At 42.9% G+C, this 20,923-nt stretch overlaps 2 protein-coding genes across 2 annotated transcripts; both read right to left on the reverse strand.

Moving 5' to 3' along the window:
• Window positions 1-502: 502 nt before the first annotated feature.
• Window positions 503-11,606, reverse strand: LOC124277068. The gene is made up of 7 exons (XM_046712718.1): window positions 11,414-11,606; window positions 8,270-8,444; window positions 7,730-7,797; window positions 7,290-7,351; window positions 6,131-6,257; window positions 2,885-3,008; window positions 503-1,839 (listed from the first exon to the last, which is right to left on the reverse strand). The coding sequence occupies exons 1-6, from the start codon at window positions 11,604-11,606 to the stop codon at window positions 2,914-2,916; spliced, it is 720 nt and encodes a 239-aa protein (XP_046568674.1). The 3' UTR covers window positions 503-1,839; window positions 2,885-2,913.
• Window positions 11,607-12,084: 478 nt separating this feature from the next.
• On the reverse strand, window positions 12,085-20,005 carry LOC124277069 (cadherin EGF LAG seven-pass G-type receptor 2-like). Its single transcript, XM_046712719.1, is given in 11 exon segments — window positions 12,085-12,455; window positions 13,550-14,545; window positions 14,783-15,078; window positions 15,080-15,372; window positions 15,374-15,738; window positions 16,001-16,157; window positions 16,545-16,774; window positions 16,937-17,167; window positions 17,936-18,132; window positions 18,778-18,997; window positions 19,870-20,005. Coding segments are annotated over 11 exon segments (3,423 nt in total). The 5' UTR covers window positions 19,937-20,005.
• Between the last annotated feature and the right edge of the window lie 918 nt (window positions 20,006-20,923).

Below are 20,923 nucleotides of genomic sequence, written 5' to 3' on the forward strand. Positions count from 1 at the left end.
CCTGTTTTAAATACAGGCAATTATCCTAATTAAAGTACATGCTAATTTCAATGATGTTTTCTTTTTTGAAATGTTGAATGCTTGCTCTATCAAATTATAAAGGTTATGTTTTGGAATGAGTTTAGAATTACATTTCAGACAAAATTAATTGGTAAAAATACAGTGTGGTGCTTATTTTATGCACGGATGTATATACAGAGATCTCCTTTGTCCGGAACCTGCTGTTGGAAAGTAAGGAATTAAACTGTGTAACAATAATTCGTTAATCCAGTCGATCGTCCTGGGTGTGATCCTGTCCGGATTAGCCAGGGTTGAGTGTACACTTTAAGCCCTAGCTCAGGGAAAAGACAGGTGTTGATTATATGCTTCTGTGACGTTTCCATGTTTTCTTCATGAGGAGTCATGTCGTCTTATTTATAACACAAGCATTCTGTGATATCGATGTCGATGTTTTATGCGTTGTACCTTCAGTTGTATCAAACCTTTGTAAGAAAACTGTCCGTTCTGCGTTAGTGTACACAATTTATTCAAACAAAGGACGTCATCCTGCTGTATCGCACAACGGCTGACTTTTAATGCACAGACACGCAATACGCACGCACATACATTGTATTTACAAAAACGCCACATTAAGTATGTGAGTTCTTAGCTTTGTTTACAACTTTCAAGGGACGGGCTTCAAAGGACTACATTCTCAAAGCGGTCGTTATTCTAATTATTCCTCCAAGTCATGATATTATCACATCAGGACTCGCCATCCAAAAATTATGAGTTTTTATATGGGCTACCACTGTCGGTCCGCTTTCAGTGAGTTAGTGAGTTGAGTTTAACACTGCATTAAACGATATATTAGTCAGCCTATTGTCACATGAAAACCAGATTTGCTGTACAGTTTTAGTAACGCGAATATGCCACAGACAAACCAAGAATCAAACTTTGACCGAAATATGGATTCGAACCCCAGACCTGAAGAGTCTTGAGAGGGAACAACATCTTGGTTAATCGTCGAATGTTAGTTTGAGATGTAGATGAATTAAATCTTTTGTCAAATATGCACCTTCAATACTCAAAGATCAGTATATTTTTGTCAAAGCCAAAGAAACAATTTTGTATATCTTAATTTACACGAGTTCCCGTTCATACCTGGGCGTTTCATCCAACTCTTTAACCATTTCATGGCTGTTCACTTTAACACTTTATAACACATAAACAATTGTTTACATTTGTCAAAGACGTCACTTCACGTAATAAGCTGACACCGTTTCAGTAAATTCAAATACATTGATATTCAGATATTTTCCGTGAAGATAAAAATAATAATTACATCCCTATTTTTAATATGACACCGAACAATTACATGTTACAGTTTACGTCTTTATGTCAATACCGAAATACATATTTCATATTTCTGAGACTGATAACAAAATATTATCAATCGCATCTTAATATATGAATTAATCATAATCTACATACTTGTTGTAAACACAATAATGAGATAAGGTTAGGTTGACTTGTGTTGCCTACATAACCTCCATATTGTGATATTATCACACGGTTGGTTGGACACCAGGCTGGGCAATGTGCAGTGCCTCGCGTTACATCACATATGGTTATTCGCAAAGTTCACACTGTTCATACATGAATAAGGGAGTAACATACAAGCCATGACTACTTTCCACCTCAGATCATAAACTTGAAATATTTAGATACATCCCGTACACGTCTGAGTGAGTGAGTGAGTTTATGTCTCTCAAGGCAACATCCTGCAACATCATGGTTGGGAGACATTTGGCTTCACCACACGTGTCCCGGTACCACATCCCGTTACTTCAGGGAAACCTGAAACCATCAGGGTAACCCTTCAGCTTGGAAACCCAATTCGTCAGACATAAACATATTAGGAAACCAACACAATATATAAACACACGGATCTGATAATGTTTAGATTAGATTTACCAGCACAAGACTCAAGAGATGTGTTATCTGATGAACAGTTGTCGACTGTACCTCCAATGTTCAAAAAGTAGTCGACAACGTAGGACGTTAAGACGCTCGTGGTTCTGTGGTGTATGTCTTAATGTCATGCATTGTTTGGTGTACATATCTATAGCGTTTACACACCAGTCTTTGATTGTCTAAGTTCGTTCGTCTTTAAAAAAACATTTTCAATAATACGAAACTCTTCTTCTTTCGTTTTCGAGGAAATACGCCCATTATATTCAAAGAAACGTTTCAAATAGAACAAATGTCGACATCTTGTAATACACATGAGTGAGTTAAACCACAGCGTGCCACCTTGAGGAATGTCTGAATTGATGAGGTCTCAGAGACTTTGGTCACGGGAATAGTGCTGACAAAGCTGGAAACAGAACACGGCGAATCCGCCTCTGTGTCCACCAAACTGCGACGTGTTTGTTATTTACCTCTATCAATAAGGGAATGTCACAATTAGCATCGCGTGCAGAACATTTGGGACATTTCAACGGGCGAGAGAGCCATGTATTGCAGTTTCAAACGATAATGCCATCCTGCACAAACGGGTTAAATCATTGAGATAATCTTCACGGATATTCCAACACTAGACCCTTGAAGATCCTGGATAGAATTGATCTTCAGTAACTCATGCCTGTCGTAAGAGGCGACTAACGGGTGGTCAGGATCGCTGACCTGGTTGACACATGTCATCGTATCCCAATTGCGTAGATTGATGCTCATGCTGTTGATCACTGGATTGTCGGTTCCACACTCGATTTTTACAGAACGCCGCCATTTAGCTGGAATAGTGCTGAGTGCGGCGTAAAACTTAACTCACTCACTCACTATTCCAACACCTGTATTTCGTATCACCCCTGTACTAATATACCGAAGAAAACACCATCAATACTTTGCTGATTTGACATCTCCATGGCAACGTCAGTGATGCGTAACTCGGACAGGTTTCCCTTCGGGTGTCTTCATCCAGCGTCTCTGGTTCGTCCTCGTGTCGTAGTTGTATACCCGTCCTGTAGCTGAAAAAAGCGGGCGGTCTTCGAATGAGGATTAAACTAAATTTAGGGCCAAGGTATGATATGTTTGGAATACTTCAGTAATGCTACTGAGCGGGTGGGTGAATGTTATTTAACGCCGCACTGATGGTTACATCATGACTGCTTGTAGCAGCTTGGATCAGACAAGAAGGGGGGTGCACATCACCACCCACCCTTTTGGTCCTGAAAATTTATTAAATGACCATTGAAACTCTCGTGGAAATGAAGTGTGCACCCCTCCTTTCTCAATAGTGTGCACCCCCCTTTTCTCCAAAAAGCTGTATCCGGCCCTGTGAACCTCCCACAAGCTTCTAGCACTATGGGCATGTACAAGGTTCTCTGTGACTGCCCGACAGTTCCACTGGTGTAAATGTGTCATGGTGGGGATGTGAATACAAAACTAATGCACGGCGTCTTCCAGCACTGCATTCATGAACAGCAGAATCCTGGAGATTTGGGCTGCTCAGAAAGCGTTGGACATTTTGTGACCTATTATCATAGTTTCTGACAAAAATGGACATAATTTTTCTTTCATTTACGACCCAATTACAAAGCGTTTTAATCCATTCGTAAATCCAACGTCTTACGATTATACACTTAGATCGTTGCTTGGTGCTGTGAGCTGCTCATCGAAGTCGTCACTTCACAAAGCAACCCCTGTTCACCATTTTAAAACTACAATGATTTTGAATGCTTGATGTACAACGTGTTATAACCAATCATAAACTTATTTCTAACTTTTAAAGATATTTCCACCAAGATATTAACACAAATCCACATAACCAAGTCATCAAAAGTTTTGCTGTGTTCGTTTTAGCGCTCCGAACCTCTAATGGTCCTGTCCTTTGGACGTATCCTTACGAAACGTCTTATGCAGTTACATAACAATACATTTATTCTGAAAATTGAGAATGTATCTCTCAGTCTACATTCATAAACACACCCCTTCGGTATTCAGGTTGTGAATGACGATTTGAACATTTTGAATTGATGCGTTCTGTTGAGAGCATGATGCCCACACTGGACCCTATGGTAGTTCAGAGACACTTTGTGTAACTGTACATGACGCTAACGCAGTTTCAAGGCTTGCTAAAAATCTGAGCGATGTGCTAAGAGGACTGGCTCAAAACGAAGTTGCCAGACATTTTAATATTCATCAAAACATTACATCATCGGTTTGAAGACAACGGGGCTAGGCTCATAGTTCACAATAGGCCGGTTGTCCACGTGTCCACGTCAACTCAACCACTTTCAGTTGGTGCATTTACGGATTCGATATCAGACTGTCACATAAACAGTTTGTACAGTTTTTGGATTGAGAGCTATTAATAGCAGAACTGTAAACATCCGGCTGATGGAGAACAACATCCGGTCCCATCGTCCAGCGATACGTGCATCTCAGGAGACGTTTCTGTGCCACTTACATTGCTCAGTGGGGATGGAGATGCCATGGTGTGGGAGACCACAACGCGCTAATGATAATTATAATGACGTACGCTACCGGAACGACATCGTTCACGATCATGCTCTACCGTCTTCACAAATACAGGGACGTAATGTCACACTGCATAACATTGCAATACTGCATGGCCGGCTGTTGTCCAACATATAACTAAAGTACTGTCGGAAATGCTAGAAAAATGCTTTTTAGCCTTAATATCTTTATAAAGATGATAAATGAACTATGTTGTCAAGATATCAACTCACCTATCGTCTACCTAATTGTTATTTCAATCGATTTAACATTCCCATGCATTTAAAGGGCAGTTTACAGGAGAGAATTTGGTACCAAAACAGCAACTTAAGATTTTTTCAGAGTTCAACAACAGAAATCTGAAATAGTCTTTACATTTATGCTAATAATACAGGTGGTGTAAAAATATGAATTTAACGTTTTTCCTAAACAAATAAATGTTGAATGTTTGTGTTACTGTACTTAATTATCGTTTCTTTATTGAAAAAATATTTATATAAATGTGAAGTCTTGATAAATAAGTTTCCCGTCATGCATGCACATATTTATCACAGCGTCCACTATGGCCAACGATTTGCAGTCGATTGTTGCAAAGGTTTATAGTTTTTTTCTGCTTAAAAAAGACAGAGATAAACCTTTCATTAGTTTAGAAAGGGTGTATTACAGAACTTGTAGAGCTGTTGGCATGTCTTACCAACAAGTTTACAATATTGAAAACAAATCAGACAAGACAGGGACCGGCTCAAATGCAAAACTGGGACGTGAAACCATCCTTGACAACTTTGACAAGGGAGTGCTTAGACGGGCGGTCTACAAACTGTATGAGAAGAAATATATATATATTCTAAAGAAGCTACACCAGTGACTTCGTTAAATCTTTGGCCAATGTTCACAACTAGATTAAACTGACCGAGTTACATCCATATTTTTTCAATGAAATATACTGTTGACATGCAAAACATTTATTAAAACGTTGCACATGTCTACAATCAGTCGATAAGATAACACAAGTGATAGGATTCTTTCCAATGTACAGTAATTCGTATGTTTATTTCAAAACAAACACATACACAAATGATCCCTTACATAACCGATACGTATACTATACGTACACATATTCAACATTTTGCAGAAAACATCTATTGAGCTGACCCCTCGCACGAGCGTGTGCTCAGGTGTCAGTTTCACCTGTCGATACCGTGGATGCTGATGACAGGCAATAAATGTTTGTATCAATCCCACTACCCCTTATTTTTCTAAGTTTTAAAAAAAAAAAATTAGAGCATGTCTGAAAATTTATTCCCTCGGTCTACATTAGGTAGATGTTTCTTGAAGTGATATTTCTTATTTAAGTAACTGTAATACCTCTGAATTTTAAATATAAGTCAAAAAGCATTTTTCTAGCATTTCCGACAGTACTTTAGACGACTTTGCACTATACCAAGGTGAGCTCGACAAAATGACAAAATATTATGTTGTTATTTTCAAAAACGCAACATTAAAACTACTTTACTTGAAAAGCAGCTGCAGGCTTTACTCTGCTTTACATAGAACACGGGCCAGGCATCATGATTGTATTTTATTACATGTATTGTCATTATCAACTGTATGCTCGTGTGACTAGACTTACCTTCATCCCCAGCTGTGCTACGGAAGTCCCTGTTGATCACCCTGCCCCTGCCGCCTTTGTTGGTGTAGTCGATGCTGGTGATGCCCTCTTCGGCAGTCTTCATAGGCAGGGGCTTCACCGTGTATGTCTGAGGTTACAATTGTAGGGTAAAAAGGGGATGGACCTCGTGTTCAACATTAAGCAGGTGCTTGAGACCGGACTAAAGACGGGTGTATGGATTCTATGCTGCATTATAACATGCATGCTCCACTCAGACCTGCCAGTCCTCTTTATGACGAACGCAGGCAGGGTATCGATAAGTAGCGTCGTTTAACGTCTTTCGTTATGACACGACTGGGGAACTTCTAACCTTCCGCTCTGCGATCAGACTAGACTAAAGGTGCATTATGTGTACGGGTAGGGATCATCAGGAAGATTTTACAAAACAGACCTGTAGTTTAGCTGTGGGTCAATAGCTCCTTAATAAATATAAAATAGTATAAATTGCATAATGATAGATTGAAGCTGTCATGCGAAACGTAGTGGTCAGTTTAAACAATTGATGTGTTTCCTTCCTCTCTAAAGCCATGTGTGTACATGGACAGCTAGACAGTACTATAAAATAGCACCCTATGAGCACACTGCGTATGTAGACATTGTCTCTCGGGTACTCCAGTCCGATTCCTCTGAGGAGAACAAACAGTATAACCCAGAGGGTAATCTGTAGGTCAACAAGGTTTTCGCCACACATGTTCTATATTTAAAATAAACTCATAAGAAAGTTATCAACACCAAAGACAGTACCCGCTCAGTGTAAATAGACACATAAGGTGCAGCATGCATACAGATATCAAGAGGATTACACGACTGAATGCATGCTACACACGGTATATCATACACCGAACATCACTGCTATATCACGTACTGGAAATTGCATGTGGTTGTATCTCATGCACCATCGTGGGTGGTTTTCTGAGAACTGATGCGTTGGACTGAGCTCTTGATCAGTTCTTTATAGACCATTCATCCTACGCTGAATCAGTTTCCATTATCGTTCTAAATATTGACTAGAATGACTCTCTATGTATTTTCTTCACTAATCTAAGATGGTCACATGATTGGTCAACAGACGCCCCTATACATACAGCAACAACCAAAACACTTTATCCTTCATACTTACAGGAGGCGGAAGTGACATTAGAGCGGGGGGCGGATGTTTCTTCAGATAGCCGATATCAAACGCTGCAATAAAATGGCCCAGTGCATATAGATCTTACATCATCAGTAGTTCAATTAGTTAAATTAAAAATTTAATTGTATACAACTGTTGCTATTCTTGAAGAATAAACCTGTAGGAGATTGTGTGTGTGTGTGTGTGTGTGTGTGTGTGTGTGTGTGTGTGTGTGTGTGTGTGTGTGTGTGTGTGTGTGTGTGTGTGTGTGTGTGTGTGTGTGTGTGTGTGTGTGTGTGTGTGTGTGTGTGTGTGTGTGTGTGCGTGGCTGGGTGCGTGGCTGGGTGCGTGTGCATGTGCAGTGCCTTTGCCAGTGAGAGCCTTAGAGTGCGTGCGTGTGCGTGTGCGTGCAGTGCCTACGTCAGGTCTGAGAAAGCACACGATATTACCTTTACTGGGCTTCTTGTCCTGACGCCTATACGAGGACACGTGGCTGGGGCGCTGGGGCGACACTGGCCTACCAGGAGATACAGTGTGAGTTTTACATGTGCGACAACAACCTGGCTGATGATGTCAATATTTGCACTGCTCTGTACATCCACGTTATATGCATGCAGCACTCTTTTAACGTTTGAAGACTTTAACGAGAATAAATCTCAATGAAACCGAACCCCTTTAGTCCCTGAAGAGCAGACTTGACCCGTGAATCTGAGAACATGTTTATCCGGACGATTAACTCGGACAGTAACAACTCTTTTAATAGGGGAAGAATAGGCATTGCAAAGTTCATGGGTCACTGACACCATCTCGTTACATGCATGTCCTTAAGAATTAAATGGGTTTATATTGCTAAAATGGGAGTCGAACCCGGACCTTGGGACCTTTTCCTCTAGGGCACCCCTAGAAAAGACTTTTTCTACACAGGCTTAGAAAGACAACTCCATACTGCCACACGATCGTATGATGGCGTCCGTGGGGACAAATACTACCTCTTTCGGCGTTTGTAGGCGTAGCAAATCACAACGACGGTAACGGAGATGAGGACGACCCCGAGCAATACGCTGACTGTGATGATTGCTATACCAGCGGTTGTCTCCGCCCAAGGGGTCACCACCAGGTGGTATGAGGTTACAGCCTCGATATGGAAATATTTCATGGCTCCTGCTGCAATGGAGGCACAAAAACAAATAGACGATTGTTGAAACTGACGTTCAGGTCTTGTATGTCCTGTTAATGCATCTAAGGCATTCATCATTCAGTGTCCTTGATCTTCTCAACACTCATGGGATTAGGGGTAAAAAATCCTTAAAACCTTATCATCAATAGTATACACCACTTGAAGCGACAACTTCAAGTACAGTCAGGCAGCATTAATCCGAAACTGCAGTTTTTCATCAAAACATTCGGATAGTGAAACGTACGGACTGCTGAAACGAACCGGATCGGATATCGCGGGTGTGTCTGCCACAAATCAGCGGGAAGCCCTCGCTGTTACTGTGTGTAGGATATGAACATTAACATAACAATTTGTTATACAACGTTTTTATGACAAACCGTCATAACATCAAATTTGAAATGTGATTAGGTTTAACGTATTAATAAACTTCTGTAATTGTCAATGGATTGCATCGCTGGGATCTACCGGTTTTCCTCCGGCCACTTCACAATGGATTTGTCCTGGCGGATAGAACCTCGCCGGATACTTCACCACCGGAAGCAGGGTTATGCCACTGGGATCTGGTACCTTCGGCCACGCACCTGCCTCAGGTTGTCTGCTGGATAATTTTTGCCTCCCCTGAACTATTGCATGCCATATTCGTTGTGCTGATGGATCCCGTTTTGCAGTTTCACGGAAATTTTTCGCTAAGGTTCGCACTTCTGCGATGGATCTGCATCATGGTTTTCCCGCGCGGCTGGATAATGCCGGTGCCTCCCCGGTTGACCACTTTACCGTAATGGGGTGCGCTGACAGTTCGAACACCGGTTTCCGAGCCGGCTTTAATGGGTTGCCGCTTCAATGGGATCACGCATGGGTTGCATGCCGGATCTTACGGTGCCTCCACGACCGCATGGAGTTGCTCACTGGATCCCCGGTACTCCAGTTTGCCTACCGGCTGGGTTATGCTATTTCCGGATCCCGCGGTGCTGCTCGCCAAAGCCCGCCTGTGGTGCAACCTGCGGATATACCGGTGCCGTCCGAAGCCCGCTTTCACCGCAATGGATTTGTACCGCTGGGATCAGACGCTCGCCCGGCCGCACATGGAGTTGTCACTGGATACCGATTTCTTCCGGTACCGCAATGGGTGCATGCCTGCGGTCACCACGAACGCCGCGCCACGCCTGCACATCAGTTCCACCACTTTCAGTTCGTGCCCTCAGTACCATCAGGTTATGCGGATAGAACGCCTTCGAAGCCCTTTTCACCTGGCCGTTAATGCCGCACTGGGATATTGAACGCTTCTTCCACGACCGCACCCTGCCCACATGGGTGCATATGGGATCTCGGGCACCTTACGCACCGAAGCCGCACATCCGTTGTCTGCGGATCCGGTGCCCTAACGCCGATAGGTATGCTGGATACCGAACGCCTTCGGCTTACGCACAATGGTTGTCTGGGACTTACAAGCAGAAAATGATACTCATCTTCAACTGAACTTAAGTTGCAAACATTACAAATTCTTTGGTCCCAACTAATGTTTTATAACGTCCCGTTTCAATAAAAGATCATGAGTGGAACATCTAAAACGTGAAAGAGCAGTTCGGAACTTTTAAACATTAATCTTAAAAGGTAATCTTCCTGAATTATTTGTGATTTAAATAGTTTGTAATAAAACACTTATTATTAAAGCCAGTGAAGCAGTCCATGTCTGTATATTCATATCTTTTAGCCTTTGTGTTAATGACAATACAAAATTTGATTTTGAATACACATTCTGATTTTGCCAAACTTGTCCATAACCACTACTGAAAAGTAGCTCTCTGACTCCAGTAACCCAGTTTTTCTTTCCATTTTTATCATAAAGTAACATCTTATTATAACAGTTTTCGGGGGGGTCTGTATGAAGGCATATCAAGAAGTCTTAACCAGTATTTGATAGCCCTAATATTTGAGTGTAGATAAAGTGGAAACCGACCACACTCACCATATACTATCAGGCAAGATGTACGTATTTTCACACCTAAGAATGTTTTACAGGCATATAAAAAAAAGTTCTATCACATCAAACTCTTGTAAACCCCACACTTCTGAACCATGTAATAAAATTGGGAGTATTTTAACATCAAATATTTGGAAAAATGATTGGTATGAAATATTTCCCAACAAACTCAAGCGTTTGAAAATACTTACAGAAGCCTTTTTTGCTTGGATTGTTGCCTGATTTGAATGTTTCTTCCATAACAGATCCCTACTGAAGTAAACACCTAGATATATATAGTCTGTAGTTTCTAACGTTTCTCCTTTAAAGGAGCAGTACTCACTACGTGACAACTGCCCCCCATTCATAAATACAAGATCTTTTGTTTTATTTCTGTTGACCGTTAATTTCCATTCATCACAGTTTCAAGTTCATTAATTTGTCTCTGTAGACCTTTGACTGTGGATGAAAACAGAATAATATCATCTGCAAACAACAGTAAGAATAGCTGGGTTATATCGGGGTGAAGCTGGATATCGTGATTGCAGTTCTCGTTAATTTTGAGTAGCTAATTCTTTAATGAAAAAGGTAAATAGAAACGGACTCAAAACGCACCCTTGTCTAACTCCTAAGTGGCTGATAAAAGTTTTTGAAATTTCATTATTGATACGTACACACACCTTTACATTCTCATAAATACTACATAAAGGTTTATTCATTTTGATACTTAGACCATGAGTTTTTAAAAGATTCCATAGCTTATGCCTCTGCACTGAGTCAAATGGATTGGCAAAGTCAACGAAGAGTACGTAAAATTTCCCTCTTTTGACACTAAGGTATTTAATGACTATAGCTTGGAGGATAAAAACATTATCAATTGTTGAATAACCTTCTCTAAAACCTGCTTGTTCTGGTTTCTTATACGTGATTGCCTTCTCCGTGAACAAGCCGAGGTCGCGTGGCTGGAGTACTGATTGGGCGTGGGGCAACAAATACGTGCAAGGCGGGTGCTGCCGAACACAAGGCGGATGCTGCCGAACACAAGGCGGGTGCTGCCGACCACAAGGCGAGTGCTGCCGAACACAAGGCGGATGCTGCCGAACACAAGGTGGGTGCTGCCGAACACAAGGCGGGTGCTGCCGAACACAAGGCGGGTGCTGCCGAACACAAGGCGGGTGCTGCCGGCCATGTTTACCCTTTTCGCGAAAACACGATGTCGTTAGTGATTCTTACTGATCGGTCTACATAATCGTTTTATCGATATTTTGCCTTTTACACCAAATGCAACCTGTTCCGACAGAGAATTCAGAGTGACCATTTTCTGCCTTTGCCACGTTATAACTGCACATGAAGAATGAAAAGTCGTTACGAAACATGGCGTCTTTTAGTGACTCTGGACATTTGTTGAAATATGAAAATGTGACATCTGGTGAGAATATCTGGACAGGTGAAAATGAATTAAAATTTGTGTTTATAACTAGTCACATGGTTTCTTCCTTTATTCTACCGACCAGTTGTGAAGGGTATATCTGTCAATGAAATGAGACAGCCCCTCTGGGGGCATATCTTGAGCATCAGTATAATATGATATCTTCACACAATATAATGGTATCTTCACACAAACATAACAAAATGTAATCAACTTGTTTTATGTGTACATTGCATAATTACCCAATTGTAGTTTGGTAAATGAAAAACTGGACTTGCCTAGTCGACTGCAGCAGCTTTCGCCTGGAGGATGTCGGGATCACCGCCGAGCCACTCCTCGTCTCCACACACCACACTTTCACAACGGCGGACGGGTAGCTGATCTTGACAATGGATGCTATGTTAGGTATGAACACTGCACTGTTTGCTTCAAACGCAGCTTCGTCTATGCTCAGTCTACATGTGACCGCCACGTCATTGAGATCTAACGTGTCCACGCGGATAACGGCCGGCGTGGATGCGTTGTGTGACGGGGTCCCTCCATCTTGTGCTGAGGCCGTCAGTATGTAGCGGGAACTCTTCCCAGCTTGAGATTTCATGGAAAAGACTCCTAAGGAAGGAAACAAATCAGGATCTTGTTCTAAACCTAATACAATTTCCAAGGTATATGATTGGTGTGTCTAGCAACTCACATCACATATGCCCAGCTGCTGCCTATGAGAGAAACGCCTACGTTGATGAAACCCAGGAGCAGTAGTATGATGATAGGAAATCATGATGGGTGCTCATCACAGATACGAACCAACCATCAGCGGATCCGGGCTCATCTAATGTGCGCAACTCTGCAACCTTTAGACGACAGGGCTACCTATACCCACTGACGTGATTCTGCAGTAAACTAAGCAGTATAGATTTAACAATCTTGTCAAACTATGTATTGCTTTCCCTGTGTTCGCCTGTTCGGTGATCGTTGTCCAAAGTTTAGGTACAGGTAGATTTTAGAGACGCACTTTCACTTGTAGATTGTGTGATAAATGTTCAGTGAAAAGATGGTGTTTCCATTTGTATCGATAGAGTGAGTGAGTGAGAGAGTGAGTGAGTCAATGGTACATGCGGATAGAACAGAATACTTTACAGTCATGAAATGTTGTAACAGAATTGTTGTAATACTTTCCTTAAGAGAAATGAATATTACAAATTCATAACTCAAAATATGTACATGTGCTTTTAGTGACTTGGGCACATGTGTAAGATTTGGTTTATACCCACATTTGCGAAACTCCTATGCATTTGCAGCTTCTTTAGAAACACCTAATTTGAAAAAGTGATTAAGAAACTAAGATTGTTTGTCCCTTTGTTGTAAACGCTGCATTCAGCAATATTCCAGCTATATAGCGTCGCTCTGTAAATAATCGAGTCTGGACCAGACAATCTAGTGATCAATGGCATTGGCATCGATCTACACAACTGAGATACGATGACATGTGTCAACCAAGTCAGCGAGCTTGACCATTCAATGTTACGACAATAATGGGTTGCTGAAGACCCATTCTAATCCGGATTTGATAGGGTTCACACAATAAGATGTTTAGCAGTGTTCTTCCTATCGGCCTCTGGTTTATATATGCCTTCAGATCGATGTAACATGCGCGTTTACATGATGTCATAATATCGGTTCGATCTTTACTCCCTGTATACTAGTACCTGAATCTGGGTCAATAGTGAACAGGTAATTAAACACGTTCCTCTCCAGGAAGAACGTGATTTGACCATTTTCACCAGTGTCTGCATCTGTAGCCGTCACGGTGGTGATGGAGCTGCCACAGACGCCAGTGTAAGCAACTTCAGTATTGTAAAACCCCGGATACATTACAGGTGGATTATCGTTGACGTCGACGACATGGACGGTGACGTTGGCTGTCGACGTGAGTGATCCACCATCTTCAGCCCGGACGGTGAACACATAAAAGGACCTATCCTCCCTGTCTACGGTCTTACGGAGACAAATCCTTCCTGAAGCTGACTCTATGCTGAATATGTCAACAGCAGGCGGAGGGTATGTTATAGACAACGTTATGCTGCCGCTGATGCTCACGTCTTTATCCGTCACCGTCACCGACGTAATGCAGCTGCCTTTTGGGGCGTCCTCTACCAACCAACAAGAGTACAGAGCTGAGCTGAACTGTGGCGCGTGGTCATTGACATCTGTGACTGTCGTAGAGACGGTGGTGGAAGCTGTTAGCGGAGGGACGCCGGTGTCCTGGGCAACCACCACGAACACGTACCTGTCATTGGTCTCTCTGTCAAGTCTACCTGCCGTCACTATGACGCCACTGGTACTGATGATGGAAAAATGCGAGGATTCGCCTTCTAGGAACTTATCTGTTTTGTACCTCACAGTCTTGTTTCCTATATCTGCATCCGACGCGGACACCGTACCTACCGTTGTTCCGACCTTCACGTTCTCTGCTATTGTAAATGAGTAGGTGATACTGCCAAACACTGGGCTGTTGTCATTGACATCGGTCAAGGTGACGGTCAACATGAAGTTGTGTGAAGCGGTCATTCCGAGTCCATCGGTGGCATTGAAGGTGATGGTGTATGATCTGATGCCTAGGTCACAGTCCAAGACACGTGTAGTCCGGACCTCCCCGGTAACTGCATTCACGACAAACACCCCAGAGGAAGGACTGCCATTACCTAAGTCAATATGAAGAAAATATACTGAAATTACGCAATTCTTCAAGCCGTTGAAACATGGAAGCTCCGCCCCATCCCCTCAATAAATCCATCCATCTACCACCTATCCATCCACACATCCGCCCGTCCATCCATCCATCCATCCGTCCATCTATCAATCCACCCTTTCACCCACCCTCCCATCCACCCAGCCAATATTACGTGTTGAACCATCAGGAACATCAACTTGGAACTTACCTGCCGATATGTCCGTAATCCGATACAACACCGTGCCTCCAATCCCGAAATCTTCGTCTACCGCTGCAATTGTGGCGACGTGTACCCCGACCGGTAGACCTTCAGCAATGGACACGTTAGCCGTCGTCATCCACTGTGGCGGTTCGTTAACATCCTCCACGTCAATTATCACTGTCGCTGTTGACGTGAACGCTGGTGTCCCGCCATCGACTGCGAGGACGTACAAGGTGATGGTGGGGTCTTCTTCTCGGTCTACCGTTGTATTGAGTAAAATTGTACCAGTGGAGCTATTTATAAAAAAAATGGGATGAATGTCCTGAATGAAGGGAATTTAGGGAATATGTTATCCGAGAGTGGTTGCCGATATCCCTATCTGTAGCGGACACTGTGAGGACACTGGGGTTGACCTGTTGCTCCATGACAGATCCCCTGTAGGTGGTGGCACTGAACACAGGGTAGTTGTCATTGATGTCGGTGACATGTATAACGATGGTGGCAGTTCCTGTTTGGCGAGGTTGGCCTTTGTCTATAGCCTTGACCAAAGCTACGTAGACGTCCTGACTCTCCCGATCTAGTCCCCCCTGTAGTCCTGACCACGCCACTGTTCTGGTCAATAGTAAAATGGGACGGCGCTCCTTGCAGAAACACATCTAAGGAAAACATAAACTCTCCATTTTGTCCTCCGTCGGAATCATTTGCAGTTACTGTTCCTACAGAAGTTGAGAAGGACGCATTCTCCATGACGGAAAATGTGTACGGTGTCCCTTGGAACTCGGGGACGTTGTCGTTCACGTCCAGGACGCTGAGGGTCAGATTTAGACTTGATGTGTTATGAAGGCCATCACTTGCAATCAGCTCAAGGTCGTAGGAGTCAACGGTACCGTCATAATCCAAGGCCACAAGGGCAGACAACTCTCCAGTTAGAGAACCGACTTTGAAATTGCCCATGCCTGCACCTGAGGTAAGACAGAACAACGTGAATCCATTACGCCATACAGTGGACAATGACCATGTGAAACAACGCAAGTGTACAAACTGATGTGTGTGTGCGTGCGTGTGTGTGTGTTGGGGGGTGGGTGGGGGAAGGGGTTAGACAGACAGAAATACACGGAGACGGACGAGGGGTGGATTGACTGACAGACAGAATGTGACAGATGGAGAGAGGATTGGGAGGGGACAACCTTCATACAGACAGGGGGAACACAGAGACATAATGACCTCCTGTGATGAAGTAAGTGACGGTACTTCCGGGAGTTGTGTCCGGGTCAGCCGCTAGTACAGTGAAGAAGGGGGAGCCAGGAACGACGGCCTCCGACACGGGAATGGTCTGTTCCAACGTCACCCAAACAAGGGCATTGTCGTCGACGTCTTCAACCTGAGCGAAACATTACTACATCACACGCATGAAAATGGATCACAATAATGGCACACGGTCACCTACCACGTGTTTATGCACTTTTCTGGATGGTACACAGGAACATCATGCTGTGGTTTTATGGCTCTAGTCTCGTGTGTAGGCATAAAAGATATGTGCACATATATACGTGATTGAGACAAAGACATTTGTGGATGGAACGACAATGCTGGCGTGTTGTGCATGGTGAGATGTACAATACTGTTCACGCTAAAATACGTACTAGAATACTTAGATGATAGTACGCCTTTATATTCAGTAGAACACAATATGTGCCATTCGATGTTTAAAATTGTTTCATCAAATACATGTATATTTTTTAGAACTGAAATGCATATAATTGTGAACCTGCACGACGATGGTGACGAAAGCGGTGTGACGTGCCGATACATTGTGGTCGTCGTAGACGTGGACGGTCAAGGTGTACAAAGACGTCGTCTCGTAATCAAGGGAACCATCAGTCGTCACTAACATCCCTGACGTGATGAACTGTGAACTGGGGTCCCCGGAAACAATATTACACCACATTGTGGCACCGGCATCGCCATCGGCGCAGACAAGGGAAGCCACGACAGAGTCTGCAAATTCATGCAAATACTTTATAACGGTCCATGTTATAGAAAACAGGTACCAGATCTTTCTATAATAGTCTGGCTGAAAATATCGTGAATTCAAGATTCAAGACGTTATCTGAATATGGGCTTTTTCATACAGCGAAATAGAGCTGACAAAATATGTACCACTGTTTGCATTTTCTAGGATTGCAACATGAACGTATGGTGTACACGTTGGAGCGTTGTCGTTGACGTCCTCTATATTGACGGTTATGTCCAGGTGGTCGGTGTTGCCTCCCAAGTCCTCCACCCACACGGTCAGTGACAGAGTGTGGTACCCTGCGTCGTAATCAATGGGGCTCCGTACTGATACATTCCCCGTACTCCCGTCTATAGCGAAGAACATACTGTTGGGGCCTGGAATGAAAGAAGCGATGTAATATATCAAGACAAAACAATTAGTGGTCAGCGATTTTCTGGGTGACCACCCTCACTTCCTTCCACACCTGGCTACACGATCCCCCCTGTCTTGGTCCTGGCATGTTTTGTTCGGTCATGCATCATTAATAACTCAGTGAGTGCCATTTGAGTACATATGTAATCCATCCAAAATAATTTGTATGTGTAACTTGTTGTTTAGAAACCTGGTTGCTATTGTGTTTAATCCTTTGAGGTGAATCCTCTTTCCACTAATCTTCAAACACCCGGAAATAAAATTCGTTTTGAAAGAACGTTCATCTTGCAAACACAGGCGTGTGGTTCAAAAGACAAATATTAATTTTCTCGTTTGAGGTGTAGAGTACAGATTTGGGCCACCCGTATTTTCGGACCACATTTCATCACAGGGTTCTAGATTTTATTTTCGAGACAAATTAAACATGTTTCTAAGGTAGCGTACATTGTGCCATGTGAATGATGTTGCTTTCATTCTAAAGCTTAAATAGTTTCAGAAATGTTGCCAAATAATGTATATCATCTCCATATTCAGACTAAGTAGGTCAATACAATGTGTGGTGGTGTTGTGAAAATATATGATACCCTGCGTAGAATAAACAATTATCATGTTTCGTTATACGGACATATAACCCAGTGGATGATTTCAGCTTGCGCATAAAGGAGTGTATTCACTTAGTTGTGTTAGTGGAAGGTGGTTCCTCCGTTTGGGCCACGATTGCCCGGTCATACCTGATAAAGTGTAGGATAGTTTATCTCCAAATGGCGTCTCAACATCTGTAGCGGTAAGGTGCAGGATCTGAGAGGACAGTTCCTCCTCCACCGTCACAACAACCGTGGTAGACGTCAGAGTTGGAGGAACATCAAACACGTTGGTCACAAAAATAGTCAGGGTGCCCTTGCAGGTCGTGCCGGCTTTGATGGTGGCTCTACAGAACACCGAAGATGGGAAATATCAAACACCCGCAGCACGTAAGGTCTCCCTCCAACATTAGTAACGCAAAGTGATGGAATCCTACCAGATTGTTACACAGATTTCAACACATCAGTAACACATGTCTAAGTGCGCTATATTGTAGGCAATATCAATCATTTAATATTTTGTGTTTGTTGTTCACTGTTGCACTCAATTAAGTGAGTAAGGGTTTGCGCCGCTTTTTTGCAATATGCCAGCAATATCATACGCACGCTCACTCACACACACGCCCGCTCAGACATATATACAAACAACGCGCGCACACACGCACACACACACTCACTCACACAAACACACTCAAGCACGCACACTCACACTCAGGCACATATACAAACAATAAAACACACACAGGTAGGCACGCACATACACGCACATTTACCATTAACAAAACACATACTCAGGCACGCACGCGCGCGCGCGCACGCACACACACACACACACACTCAGGCATATATACAAACAAAAAAAGAATCACACACACGTCCCGGTATAGTTAACCTTATGCCACCACGTCCAACCAGAGTAATGACGTAAAACGCCAATAGGATGTATGTTGTAAATTAGTTTAGTACTTTCTCCCTTCAAATGACCATCTCACCTTATTGACAAACTATAGCTGGTGCCTGTAGGGGGGCCTTCATAGTCCAAGACAGCGCTGACCTGCACCTGCCCTAGGGCGTTGATGAAGAAGCTGGAAGCCGGCGTCATCGTGTACGTCATCCCCGCCACAGGCGGCTGCACAACGAAAACCGTCATCCCAAGTGAGGCATTTTCAGATACATTTATAGTCTGCGGAAGGTTAGCAAAGCGCCAGTATCCTGTAGCAAAAAGCGTCATTTAATTAGTGAAATAGTTTAACCTTGTTATCAGCAACATGCCATCAGTATGTTTTATGATTGTGTAATTTATTGCTAAACACTGTTTTTCATTTCATTGTTCCTGTTCAGATTCTGTTGTTAAAGACTTAATGTTTTATGAATATTCAGAATGTGTTACCATCAAAGGAAGCGGATGGAACCCAGGAAATCGGAAAACAAGTCTTAAAAACTAAACTTAACCTTGTAACCACCTCCAACCACGAGTTCGAAACCTAGGTTCCACACTTCATTGATCGTAGTTGTCATACCATTATCTTCACCCTAGGGTTTAGACCTGTGTGGTTGTGTATGTTTCTCTCAAAGGGATATGAAGAACTAAAGACGAAACTCAGTCGTTCAACAAACTTTTAAAGAGATGGTTCGGGTCCGTAGAAGTTCCGACGCAATGTAAAAGGTCTGGAACTACTGACTAGGCTGACACGACGAATGATGACACCCGATATGTTAGGTAATGTTGACTGTGGCCTTAAAAATATCAGCACCACCACCACCGCCTCACACCCTTCTGTACCACCTAATACCGTTCTATATCACACAATCTCTGTATCAACTAACGCAAATATGTATCACATAACTTCTATAAGACCACGTCCTCGCCTACAACAATTCTCATCCAATTATCAATTCGTTTTATGTCATGTTTGCATGTGTTTGCACCGCTTCTCAATCACTATCCAGTGAGGTACTCCAGCGTACATTAAATATGGCCATAGGAATCTAATCTAGGCATTCGGTCATACAGGCAGGTCCTCAATCCACTTGCCTATCCAACTGAACGAAATAATCTTCAAATGGTTTCAGTACCGTCTCACCTTTCGCACCAATGGCAGTGCATCCAACCACCAGCACCAAGAACGGCAACAGGAACCACGTCGACATCATTGTAGTGGTCGTGCGCCGTGTACCTACACTGAACTCATCACACTGTTCGAAGCCAATGGCATGGATGTGTTAAGAGCTTGGGCTCCAGCACGCGTTGACCCTGATCACATTGCAGAAGCGTTACTTTACCTGACTCCAGGATACGTCTGTGTAGGGCTACATATCTACAGTGCTAGAGGCGGCTAGGGGCGGGAACAAGGGTAGCCTCCCCGTCCAAACAGGTCTACGGTGAAGTACGCTGTCACAGTAACTTGGTCTTACACCTATCGATCAGTTTAGCTTTTTGCAGATCTTTCAACTTAGCGGATTTTCTTAACGATGACTTGTCATCAATGTTTATCTTCTTATCGTTTGAAAATACCTGAGCGTTATAACGGTTGGTGAGGAAGGGGATTCGAAGTTAGCCGCGATCTTACTCACATATTGATTAACCCTTTGTTTGATATTGGACACTTAATTTTCATGCTTTGGAAACCTATTGAATTGATATATTACATTTTACAAATATCCATATGTAGCACAAACAACCAGAAATACCCGTATTCGGAATTAACATGGATTTATCAGCTCAGATGTATAACCAGAAATTATTGAGAATTTAAGATTGTAATTTTTTTTTAAATTTTCACTCATTACTCACTTCAAGCACTTCATAGCCGGCCAAGGTTGTTTATACTAGAAATCCAATTAAACATATTCCTAAAATTGTCAATAATTTCTGGTCATACTATACCTATCTCCCAAATACGCTGGGTTCGTATATGATATAATATCCAGTTGTTCCTATATCTTCAACATGGTATGGGTTGTTTGATGCCGCCTTAGTTTACTCTGACATATAGACAGGTACTCTATGTGTACGCGTGCATTTGTGCGCAAAACAACTGCTATTTTGAACCAGGTAGCTATATTTGAGGGACTGAATGCCAATATAGGGGTGCACTACAGGGAAGTAAACGTGCGCCCGTATGCTGGTGTTATCGA

This window comes from Haliotis rubra, unplaced genomic scaffold (assembly GCF_003918875.1).
Source record: "Haliotis rubra isolate DU_JTF1 unplaced genomic scaffold, ASM391887v1 Scf2177, whole genome shotgun sequence".
In the NCBI taxonomy this organism is placed as follows: domain Eukaryota; kingdom Metazoa; phylum Mollusca; class Gastropoda; order Lepetellida; family Haliotidae; genus Haliotis; species Haliotis rubra.

Bases quoted from the DNA above. Each gene is read 5' to 3' on its own strand.
- LOC124277068 (XM_046712718.1), bottom strand. From the start codon at position 11,606: ATGGCCGGCAGCACCCGCCTTGTGTTCGGCAGCACCCGCCTTGTGTTC. The intron at 7,798-8,269 runs GTAGTATTTGTC...ATCTCCTGGTAG, and splicing joins GCCTACAAACGCCGAAAGAG to GCCAGTGTCGCCCCAGCGCC. The intron at 3,009-6,130 runs GTAAGTCTAGTC...CGCTTTTTTCAG, and splicing joins TAGCACAGCTGGGGATGAAG to CTACAGGACGGGTATACAAC.